The sequence below is a fragment of the Leucopleurus acutus genome, assembly GCF_964270905.1.
Source record: "Leucopleurus acutus genome assembly, chromosome: 3".
Classification (NCBI taxonomy): Eukaryota; Metazoa; Chordata; class Mammalia; order Artiodactyla; family Delphinidae; genus Leucopleurus; species Leucopleurus acutus.
The window spans coordinates 66,577,874-66,590,450 of NC_139145.1; the positions used below are offsets into that span (position 1 = coordinate 66,577,874).

Sequence of the window (12,577 nt, forward strand, 5' to 3'; positions counted from 1 at the left end):
AAACCCGCATCCCCTGCATTGGCCGGCGGACTCTCAACCACTGCGCCACCGGGAAAGCCCCTGAGTTTGTTTTTGTGGGTCTTTTTCTTCGCTGTGCTTCCTGCCTAGAGAAGTTTCTTTAGCATTTGTTGTAAAGCTGGTTTGGTGGTGCTGAATTCTCTTAGCTTTTGCTTGTCTGAAAAGCTTTTGATTTCTCCATCAAATCTGAATGAGATCCTTGCTGGGTAGAGTAATCTTGGTTGTAGATTTTTCTCTTTCATCACATTAAGTATATCCTGCCACTCCCTTCTGACCTGCAGTTTCTGCTGAAAAATCAGCTGATAACCTCATGGGGATTCCTTTGTATGTTATTTTTTGTTTTTCCCATGCTGCTTTTAATACATTTTCTTTGAAATTAATTTTTGTTAGTTTGATTAATATGTGTCTTGGTGTGTTTCTCCTAGGGTTTATCCTGTATGGGATTCTCTGTACTTCCTGGACTTGGGTGACTATTTACTTTCCCATGTTAGGGAAGTTTTCCACTATAATCTCTTCAAATATTTTCTCAGATCCTTTCTTTTTCTCTTCTTCTTCTGGGACCCCTATAATTAGAATGTTGGTGAGTTTAGTGTTGTCCCAGAGGTCTCTGAGATTGTCTTCAATTCTTTTCATTCTTTTTTCTTTATTCGGCTTCTCGGCAGTTACTTCCACCATTTTGTCTTCCAGCTCACTTATTCGTTCTTCTGCCTCAGTTATTCTGCTATTGATTCCTTCTAGTGTATTTTTCATTTCAGTTATTGTGTTGCTCATCTGTTTGTTTGTTCTTTAGTTCTTCTAGATCTTTGTTAAACATTTCTTGTATTTTCTCAATCTGTGCCTCCATTCTATTTCTGAGATTCTGAATCATCTTTACTATCATTACTCTGAATTCTTTTTCAGGTAGATTGCCTATTTCCTCTTCATTTATTTGGTCTTGTAGGTTTTTACCTTGCTCCTTCATCTGTGACATATTTTTTTGCTGTCTCATTTTTTTTTTCCTTTTTTTTAATGACTGGGATTGTGTTCCTGTCTTACTGGTTGTTTGGCCTGAGGCTTCCAACACTGGAGTTTGTAGGCTGTTGGGTAGAGCTGGGTCTTGGTGCTGAGATGAGGACCTCCAGGAGACCTCACTGCAATGAATATACCCTGGGGTCTGAGGTTCTCTGTTTGTCCAGTGGTTCGGACTTGGAGCTCCCACCACAGGAGCTTTGGCCCGACCCCTGGGTCGTGAACCAAGATCCCGCAAGCTGCGTGGTGTGGCAAAAAAATAAATAAATAAATAACAAAGTAGAAAATAAAATTAGACTAGGAAACTGACAGATATGTTAGAAAAAATATAAAAATAAAAATATAGGTGAAACAACAACCAGTAGGTAAAACAGAACCATGATATTAAAAAAGAGATGGAGAAAAAAAAAAGGTGGAAAAGGCCTTGGCTGTGAAGGGCAGGGCCTAAGCAGGGGCAAGGTTTGGGCAGTGCGCAGGGCCTATGCTTAGGACCCACAGGGCTGGAAAAGGCCCTGGGGGGCACTGGGGGTGGGGCTTAGGCTCAACAGAGAAGAAGGGGCTCAGGCGTGCCCATCGCCTCTGGTCTCAGAGGGTGGGGGAACCCACCTGGGAGCCCAGCAGGCTTCCTGGGCTCGACTGGGTAGGGCAAATACCCTCTGCTCCTCTCTTGCTCCTCCCATCCTGGAGGGCCCCTCCCACCTGCCTCTCCTGTTCTCATCCAGCCTCCCTCCTACACCCCCAGGACCAACCCAGCCTGGAGGGGACCTCTGAGAGCATAGGACCTGGCCCGAGAGCTGGGCAGACTTCCCCAGCTGATTCGGCAGGGGAAACGCTGGGTGTGCTCCCCCTGATCCAAGCCCCCGAGGGTCCCTCCAGGCGTGGGAACCTCTCCCCCACTCTGAGCCACCCCTCAGGGGTGCCAGTCCTGTCCGGCCTCCACTTCTCCTTCCCCCGCTCAGTCCTCCCATGTTCTACTGGTGCGCTTGGGGGTTCTTCCCATCTCCTTGGGTGTTGGGGTCCCCCACCACCATCTGGCAGACGCCGTAGTTGTGAGGATACGCGGACTCTGCATCCTTCCACACCACCATCTTCTACCTGTTCTGATTACCATCATTTTTTGTGCTGCCATCATGGGGTAGGCATGTTCTTTTTGTCTTCTTCCTAATTTCTTGGCAGATACATTATTAAATCTTGCCTACAAAGTCAGTTCGTTATTTCTAGGCCTTAAAATCACTCAGTAGATTCCTATGAGCAAGTATAAAAAGCTTGTCAAAACTCCAATGCAGGCAGTGGGGATTCAGGGTATTCTAACTTCACTGATTAATTGTCAGTATAGCTTCTGGAAGCAGGAGCTGAATTAGCGTCTCAGCTTCAGGCATCAGGGACATCATTAGTTTTAATCTCAGTAACTCTAGGAGGAGCAGGGAACGATTTCCCAGTGGGTCACAGTATTGCAGACGTAAATATTGTTCCCTGTGACATTTTTTTTCAGTATCCATTTCCATGAATTAAATTGAAGCCTTTCCAAATAACTTAGAATTCTAAAATTTTAATTTTGCCTCAGGAAGACCCAGGCCTTGACCTTGTCCCCTGAATTAAAGAAAATCAATTGTATATTTACATTCTGTATGTCGCATTTCCAGATCTCTTATTACTTACCATAGCAGCAAGGACATAATTGTTATTGTGCCAATATTCCGAGTCCTGAACAGGTCCAGAATGAAAACTTTCTCCTGCTTCATGGGGGTTACCTCCTGTTGTTAAAGTAATGCACACAACCATGAGATTGAGAGGTGGTGAGGAAGTATATTTGGCTATGACAATATATTCTTATGCATGTATGTCTCACATCACTTTCAACATGCTCAGAAGTCTGGAATTTGCAGGGAATAAGGGCATCTAAATATGTGATGCTTATTATAACGTTTAAAAATGTTTGTGGCCCATTTTAGACAGAAGCCTTTAAAATATATAACATTGGCTTCACTGTCTCTTTATATAAAGCCTGACTGCTAACACAGCCTTGCCTTGACTCATGGGCATCATTATGGGTGACCTTAATCACACTGAGCCTTAGGGCCTGTTGAGTGGGTAGCGCCATATAGACCCAAACTGCCTTGAGGTCCATATCTGCTTTTCATACTTGTCCTGTTGTTGTTTCAGTGTCAGAACACACATGGGTTAACTAGGGGACCTTGGGCAAGTTACTATTTATCCTCTATGAGCCTCAGTTTACCTCTCTGTAAAATGGGTATAATAATCAAGAGTTGAGAAGATTAAATGAGATCATATATATAAATCTTAGCATAGTACTTGAACCATGGTAGATGCCCCATACGTTTTAACTATTACTATAATTAATGCACCATTGAGGAAAAGATGTGAGCTGTCAGTGGTTGGTGGCAATTTCATACCGCTGTTGATGGGCTTCCTTCCTTTACTTTTAATTTACTGAAGTTAACTTGTCATGTGTTAGGAATCTAGATAATCAAGCTTATTAGAATTGAAACTATCAATACACTATTTACAATAGCCAAGACACGGAGACAACTCAAGTGCCCATTAACAGATGACTGGCTCAAGATGATATGGTATATATGTACAATAGAATACTAGTCATAAGAAAGAATGAAATATTGTCATATGCAGCAACATGGATGGATCTAAAGAATATGACACTTAGTGAAATAAGTCAAACAGAGAAAGACAAATATTATATAACTTATATGTGGAATCAAAAAAATAATACAAATGAATCTACATACAAAACAGAAACAGACTCACAGACATAGAAAACAAACTTATGATTACCAACGGCAAAAGGAAGGAGGGTGGGAGGGATAAATTAGGAGTTACGGGATTAACAGATACAAACTACTATACATGAAATAGGTAAGCAACAAGGATTTACTATATAGCATAGGGAACTACAGTCAATAACTTTTAATAACCTATAGTGGAAAATAATCTGAAAAAAAAAAGTATATATAACTGAATCACTTTCCTGTACACCTGAAACTAACACAATATTGTAAATCAACTATGCTTCAATTTAAAAAAAAGAATTGAAACTAAAAAGTTACAGGGCTCTGAGGTGGAGCCTTTCATCTCCTCAGGATAAAGTACAATGACTCTGTGGCCCTATTATGTGTGTTCAGTAAGAGGCTGAGGAAGGAATTTTTACTACAAAGGAAGGAAGAGTGCCAGACCTGCCCTTGTAGCAGGTGCTTCCCAAATATTAGCATCCTTCTTTCCAAAAACAGACACCTCCTCATTCAGCTCACAGCCATGTTACCTTTTTGCTTCTGCACTACGTGGAGTGTACAATTCTAGAACATGCCCCTGGCAGTATAACCCTGTTATCCCAACAAAGAAAGCCCCTGCATAAACTACTGGGAACTAGCAGTCCTCCTGGAAGGTTCTGGGAGTGGTACCAGGCACAGACAGGACCTGTGGATCAGGCATCCAGTTATATTGACCAAGGCTGGGAATGGAATTCTTGATCTGAAGAGCAAAGGATTAAGACATATTTGTTCTGGCAGCCCTCTGAGAGCTTGGGCTCATAGCCACTGTAATTAATCCGCCAGCCATCACCAGGGTATCTGTTTCTGTCAGAGGTCGCAAAGGCCAGGAATGGAGGAAGCCCTCAGGGTGGAGCACTGGCGTGCTCGCCACCCTCCAAAGTCCTGGGGTGGGGCAAGCATAAAGACTAAGAAGCATATAGTCTTCTTGAGGTGTCCTGAGCAGTTCCTGACCCTCTGGCCAGGAGTGCCATTGCCCCATCCCCTCCATCCATCTAAGTGTCCTCCCTTGTTTGGACCTGCCTCTTCAGCTCTGAGTCACTCTACTCTCTTTCTCTGCTGGCTCACAGTGTCCACTCCTTGGGGACTTCCTCCTTCATGTCATCACTTACCTTCCATCTAATCCTCTTAACACTCTTGGTTACATTCTGTGCTCCTTGTGTCTCTAATTTTTCTTGTTTTCTCTAGGAGCTGGCACGAGGCATGGCCAAGGACACTGAATCCTCACTGACTGGCAGGAAGCGAATCTGCTTCCACTGAATATCTGCTTTTCCTCGTGGCCTTCTGCCTGCAGGGGTGAATCCTCCAGCCTGTGCTCTCAGGCCTTAAGGTTCTAGACACAACATAGCAAGACTAAAGACATGTACAGCTTCCCCAGCAGACTTTGGTAAGATTCAGAGTACAGTGGGGAGCCCATGGGTGGAATACCCCTCAAACACATTTTTCCCTCTTAATCTGGACATTCAAAAATCACCAGTATGTAGCTGCATCAATGGTGTGGAGCAAGACCAATAAAAAGTTGGAGATAAACTTGCAAAAAGGAAGGGAACTAATATTTAATCAACACTTGCTATATGCTAAGCAGTTTACATATATTATTGCACTTAATTGGTGCACAGCCCTTTGAGGAGGGCTCAGAACTTCATCATCATTGTGTCTCTAAGGCCTTGAACAGTGCCTGGTACATAATAGGCACTCAAAAACCTATTGAATCAAATTAAATTCCATAATCAAGAATGCATAACTGGGGCTTCCCTGGTGGTACAGTGGTTAAGAATCGCCTGCCAATGCACGTGACATGGGTTCGAGCCCTGGTCCGGGAAGATCCCACATGCCATGGAGCAACTAAGCGCGTGCACCACAACTACTGAGCCTGCACTCTAGAGCCCGCAAGCCACAACTACTGAGCCCATGTGCCACAACTACTGAAGCCCGCGTGCCTAGAGCCCGTGCTCTGCAACAAGAGAAGCCACTGCAATGAGAAGCCCATGCACTGCAACTAAGAGCAGCCCCCACTCGCTGCAACTAGAGAAAGCCCGTGTGCAGCAACAAAGACCCAACGCAGCCAAAAACAAACAAATAAATAAATAAATTTTAAAAAATAAAGAAGACTTTGAAAGAAAAAGAATGCATAACTGATCTCAGGAGGAAACATGTGCAAATCCTTACCTCCACAGGATCAAAAACCACCACTGGGGCAGCTACATTGTTCATTTTTGCAGCTTTTTGGATGATATCTTCAGCTTCTCTAAATCTTCTCTGGGATATCAGCCACCGGGGAGATTCAGGAATAAACCTAAAATTCATTTGAATGTTTTATAATTTTTCACAGTAGCAAGGTTGATGCTATCAACTGTAAGTTGCCCCCAAATCATTTTTATTTTGTAAAATTCTAGTTTGTCTTTTTAAAGAACATCAAGAGGGAGGCCTCATAAGATTTCCATTATTTGTAGGAATAAATAAAAGCACCTTCAAGTTTCAAAGTTATGATCAAATCAAAAGACAGATCATTAGTTGTACTTAAAGCCAGAGCCACACTATAAGGGGTAACATTAACTGGGTATGTTTAAGCCAGGGCACCTGGAGAACACCATCCACAACTTCATAGCCAGTGTGGCTCATAAAAGAAACACAGTCTAGTATCTTTTCAGTGTGTCTATCCCTAGGAGAATCCCTGGTGCCCAGCTGGTGATGCTCACAAGTTTATTGGGTAAAAGAGGGCATCTGTGTTTCTCAGGCTTTTCCTGCAGTCAGAGGAGGAGGTTAAGTGCACTGACACCTTCCTGTGGGCTGCCGCATGGCTCTCAACAGATTCTCAGCTCAGTGAGTACCCAAACCAGACCACAGCCAATGTGGTCTTATTTTTTTAATGCCTAGAAACATTAAAAAAAAATTTTTTATATTGGAGTATAGTTGATTAACAATGTTGTGTTAGTTAGAAACATATTTTTTTATTACACAATCTATCCACATTTTTAACTGATGCTCAAACATGGTTGACTTATATTCTTTCCTAATTTTTCTATTTCTATTTATTATACTTGAATTTTTCTATTTTTTCCTAATCTTTATTTCTCAGAATTGCTTAGCCAATCTTCTGCCAGCTCTTGTTTTCCTTACTTATTTGTCAGTATTAAGTTATCCTAGAAAATAAATTATATGTAGTAGATATAGTCCTCCTATAATTAATAGGCCCCTCCAAAGCCTCAATAGGAATTATCTCAGAGCAAAACACAACGTATCGAATAGCCAAGCCCCAGCTTCTGTCCCTAGCCTACTACAAGCATATGGGTTGAAAAATGAACCCAGTCTGCATTTTTGGGCATATATCCCTTGGTTGGTCCCTGTAGCAACTGTGATGATGTTAGGCCACTCCGTTTCAGTAATTAGAGCTGTGCTGTCCAAGAGAACTTCCACTGGTGTTCTGTATCTGCGCTACCCAATACAGCAACTGCTAACCACATGTGGTTATTGAGCTGGTGTGACTAGTGTGACTGAAGAAACAAATTTTATATTTTATTTACTTTTAATTAATTTTAATTTAAATCGTTGCATGTGGCTACTGTATTAGTGAAGAATTAGAGGTCTTACCCCACAGCCACTATATACAGCATGGGCACTTCTACTTCTGAGAGGTATCTTTCCCCAACCAGGTTGTTCTTAGAAATATCCTACCTTTCTTACTACAAGCTCAGAGTGCCATCGCCGGTCTCAGGTTCCTAACGTTTAGTCAGCTAGATGTTGCAAAGCTTTCCCCATGTAGCACCTATGGGCTCCTTCCCCACCCACTACACACATAGTCCATTTGTACCTGTGATCACTTACTGCCAAGCCTTTTAAAGGAAATTCGGGACATAAAAAATCCCCAAACCACCTGCAGTGGCTCCATTTTCAGCCCACTGTACTCAGGATTGCTGCGATCTCTACTTCTGAATTGCCATGGTTTCTTGGTGTATAAAGAATTAAGTCTAGCTGATCACTTCAAGTTAGTGGAGGGCCAAATAAGGTTGTACACTATAGCCTCTCGGTAGATTTAATTCAAATTGAACAGGGGAAGGGTGTTGCTGGAGAGTCTATAATACATATTAAGTAGGCAGCAGAGGTCACAGTAGCTCAAAGCAATCCCCACATCATCCCAGCCCACCCGGATGGATGGGCATTGCTTCAGGAAGTCCCACCTTCAAGGACAAGATGTTCAAAAGAAAGCTATTTTATTTTTATAGGAAAATGGTAAAACTGTTGTTAAACTTTCAGGACAAGCACTTAGCATGTTTGTCCTGGCCCCGGGTTGCCCTCTCTCTGGGGCAGTCCTGTCCCTGGTACAATGTGCCCACAGCTAGGAACACTTACCAACCAGCCCATGGGCAATAGAGGAACAACTCTTCTCAGGGAAAGAGTAAGGCAGCTCCTTGTGGGATGGACCTTCTGTGCTAGAAACTCAAGAGGCTGACCTATCAGAGCTGTTCCTTGCTGTGATATTTGGTTCTGAGGCAAAGATCCAAGCCCCACAAACTAAAATCCCTACTAATCCCTTACGGTCAGTCAGGGCCCTTCTATTTTTGCTCTTTCTCTCTCTCTCTCTGGTAGAATCATACAGTAATAAAGTTGACTATAACATATTTTAAAAGTACTGGTCTCTTATGCCAAAGTGACAACTAGAGCCAAAGAACACAGATTACTAAAATCATTCATTGGAAGAGGCAGAAACTAACCTTTGAATAATCTTGTCTTGTGTCTTGAGAGACTCAAGACAAGACATCTTTTAAAATAAATGCAGTGAGCAGGGGGGTTGTGGAGAGAGGGACAGAGGGTATGATGATGCTAATGATGATGCTGCTGCAGCTGGGCTGATTCTCATTCCAGAAACTTGCCCTGCTCTCAGACTGGGTCAGGAAATCGGAAGAGTATCTAACCTCTAACACACTGTCTCTCAAATTCTAGGGAAGTAAGAAAAAAAAGTGTTCTCTCTCCCCCATACACACCCATGCCAAGAATCTGCACTGGTAAATCATAGCAGTCTTAGAAGTCATAAAAGGACAGTAGTTTGGAGTGGTCTAACAAGAGCCATCTGGTCCAACAAGGTCAAGATGTACTACCTGTCAGCCTCTACAGCTGCCTAACAGTTGCAGCAAGATGAAGGCCCTTCTAGGAAACTTCCTCAGGCAGTGTGTCCACAGGACAGGGCAACCACGAGGGCTAGTCTAACCTCTGAGCTCTAAAAAATGATCAGAGAAACTTTCATTGTGTGTGAGCCGGTAGAGATAAACCAGTTCAGTAAAACCAGTCACTGCTGGGAGATTTGATATTGACCTCATGAAACCAAACCAGGACTAATTAATGAGAGAGCGAGAGAGAGAGAGAGAGAGAGAGAGAGAGAGAGAGAGAGAGAGAGAGAGACCACCAGACCCAATAATGGGAAAAATCCCCTTTCCTTTTGCTTAAATATGGAAAAATCAAAGAAATGGGGAATCCCTCCCCCAAAAGGGTATGGCTGCAACCTTATTCCACCATTCTTAATTTGTTCTCTCACCTAAAATCTTCCCCATAGCCATACTGGGTGAAACTGGGGCCAGTGTCTCAACACTTTGTTATTCCCACACTGACGTGCCAAAATTTGGTTGAAGGGTAGTGGGAGGAGAGAAGAGAACATTTTCTCTAACAACTCATTAAACAGAAGGAGTTCTCTCGCCCTTCAAGACAAAGCAGATAAACAGTGACATCTCAGACGCTAATCATCACGTGACAGGGAAGTTTGAGGAAGTTACATTAGTTGTAGCCATGAGGAGAACAAGATTTCCTAGCGAGAGAAAAGTGTCAGAAGAGCAGGGGGGCAGAGTTAAAAATAACAAAATCCAACAGACCATCTCCACAAACAATCACCACCAGCAACAGATAAGCGGGGGGGAGAGCCTCAGGGGGACTGTGTTTCCTGAGAATGGTGCTTTGTGGGATGGTGGGGAATCAAACCCCAGCACATAGGCCCACCCCAAAGAGCCAAACAGTCTCTGGGCTTCGAGGCCCCAGCCTGTTCCAGTGAGATCAGCAAGCCCACGCCATGGTCAGCCCCAGGCTCTGGGCTCCAGGCTGCTGGCTTGCAGCAGGGGGCTGTCTGGGACGGAGCCACACTCACCACCACAGCGGGAAGCACAGCACCCCCGGCACCGTCAGCGCCAGCAGAAGCATCCGCCAGTCTCTGATGAAGTAAGCAAACAGCGGCAGCAGCATGTAGCCAACTGCAAAAAATGTGCACACGCCTAACGTAGAGAATATAATACGAACTGACTTGCCAAGAATTTCTGTTCCTGTTCAAAACAAGGGAGGAGTATTAGCATTTTAACTCACTTTAATATTTGCTTTTTACATCATTACCTGACAGAGTTTAAAACATAACCACTTAGAAAAGCGAAAAGGTGTTTGCCTCATGGCCCAGAGCAGGAGCGGTCAGGGTGGAGGAAGGTGGGACGTGACCCAAGACTTACCACCTCATAGAAGGATGAGTTTTCATGAGATTTTAAAGGAGCCACAGATTTTGTTTTTAAAGGCTTCCTCATGTCATAGGAACATCACTCCCAGCCCTAAGAGGTAACCTCTTCTGAGGATGCCACATTTCCAAAGTAAGAGCCCCAGGGTAAGGAGCAGAAAGGGTGTCCCAGGAGACCGGGGTTGGGGGGGTGGGGGGACTCTTCTGAGGGCGAGTGGATTATGGGGCATTCAGCCTTTCCCACAATTCTCCACTGTAAATAAGCAGACACGGGTCTCTCGGAAACAGTGGAGAGTTCGGTTACTGAGTTGTGTTAGGACACCCTTAGCCACCCTTGAGCCCTGAGAAATGATAAAGAGGATCCAGCTGGCTCTGGAGGTGCACAGAGCAGGGCCCCAGCACCCAGAACTGAATTCTGCTGCAGCTACACTGTGCCCGGGGCTCAGCCCCAGGCAGTCACAGTCCATACAGCCCAATGAAAGACAAGAAGAAGCTGCTCTTCCCGCCTGGTAGGCGGCAGCCCTGGAGCTGTCCACACACAGAAGGAGCTCACAGAGCTTTCCCAGAACACCACAAAGGTCCAAGACTACTTGGCATCCGGCCCTGTTCTGGGAAAGGCTCCTGCTCTGCTCAGCACCACACTGGATCGCTCAGCCCCACTTCTTCCAGAGATGTTGCCTGCTCCTTGGAGTGCTTGATTTGAGACAGGGAGTCCAAGAACAAGCTCCTTCTGTTGTCACAAAACTCCAGGCCCTTTACCCAGAGTTCACTCTTGGTCTTCTGCCCCAGGGCGGAGATCTGGCCAAAGGCAACAGCTCCGTCTTTTGTTTGAGATCTGCCCACCACTACCGAGAAGCAGCCCAGAAATTACAAAATAGATCATTCGAAGGTCATTCAGGCTTGGCTTTCAAGAGAGAGTTTTTCAATCGTGTTTAGATGCCCCGAACCCAGGCTAAGGAATTAAGGGCTAATTCCAGAGAAGCAGTAAAATTACTACTTCTGTTGGTTTTCCTTTCTCACCTCCTACCTGTTCCTGTCCTCACCTCTCTTCTTCTTCTTCACTCAGCATAACTGAAGATGTACCTCAGTGGTTCCCTCTTGAATAGCCATTTCTGAAAGCCAGACTGATAGAAATGGCCAGGATTGTGTACCCCTCACAACCTGGACTGCAGACAACAGCCCTAACCACCCAGGGCATTTCTCAGCCTCTAAGCTCATTTCCAGGAATAGGGCCAGACTTCTTTCAGGATCGTGACTGTTGTTTCCAGATCTTTTCTTACCTCATTAATGTCCTTCCTACCACTCCATAAGAAGACTCACCATGCCATGGTTTCTAAACACTTCGGCTGTGATTATTATGACATGAGAATGAATAGGGGGTGATTTATTCCTAAGCAGAGATCCAGAGGTGAAGCAGCAGAGGATGTGACTGTGGAAAAGAGAAAGTGCCCAGGACCAAGTGAGAATCCTGTAGACTCATGAGACCAAGGGAGCTCCCTCACACTTCCATGACCCTGATGAGAGAAGAGAGAGAAGTTACACCACTGGATTCTTGGATAATCTCCCCCTCTAAGCTTGGATCTCAGGCCAGAACAGAGTTGTTCTAACTTTGCAGAGTACCCATGGGGGACAGAAGCTTCATAAATCTACCCCTCTGCCTTTCTGTGGAGCAACACAGATGGCACAAACCTGAATAGTTCCTTGTTAGCACGACTTCCTGCTCACTGACCTTTCAGACAATCACCCTGCCTTGAACACCATCATCATCATCTTCATCATCATCTTCATAGCTAGCAGTGTTTTGAGTAGGCACTTCGAGCCAGGTTCCAGACTGAGTGTTTACATATATTATCTCTTTGAATCTTCACAACAATTATATAAGAACTAATATTACTTCTATTTTATACATTATCAGCTGAGACTTAAAGAGTTGAAGAAAATTGCCTAAATTCACACATATGTACTAAGTGGGACAGCCAGGTTTTAAGCCTGATCAGTTTGACCTGTGGATACTGTCCAGGAAAAAAAATTACCTGGGAGCAAAGCCTTGGCCCTGTCAAGCAGTCCTTCAACTGAGGCCCTAGTGGAGACGTGTGGGAGACGGGTGAGGCCACACCTGCCTTTTAGAAGTTAGGATTTGTGTTTTCCCCACCTGGGCTGGTTTTTGAACTCACTAGAGGCCAACCAGCCCCCTCTGAGGGACACTGGGAGAGGAGTCCTGTTTCCTGCCGACGTTTCACGGCCTGCAGGTGCCAGAAACTCCATGTGT

General features: G+C 44.4%; 1 protein-coding gene across 1 annotated transcript in view; it reads right to left on the reverse strand.

Annotated features, from left to right (window-relative positions):
* SLC22A4 (solute carrier family 22 member 4) overlaps window positions 1-12,577 on the reverse strand; it is a gene marked incomplete at its 3' end in the record, with an annotated part of 47,454 nt that overhangs the window by 12,246 nt on the left and 22,631 nt on the right. Inside the window, exons 4-6 of the mRNA XM_082837199.1 lie at window positions 9,958-10,129; window positions 5,997-6,123; window positions 2,686-2,780 (exon numbers count right to left, since the gene is read on the reverse strand). Of these exons, the coding sequence (XP_082693325.1) occupies window positions 2,686-2,780; window positions 5,997-6,123; window positions 9,958-10,129 (394 nt within the window). The remainder of the gene's footprint in view (window positions 1-2,685; window positions 2,781-5,996; window positions 6,124-9,957; window positions 10,130-12,577) is intronic.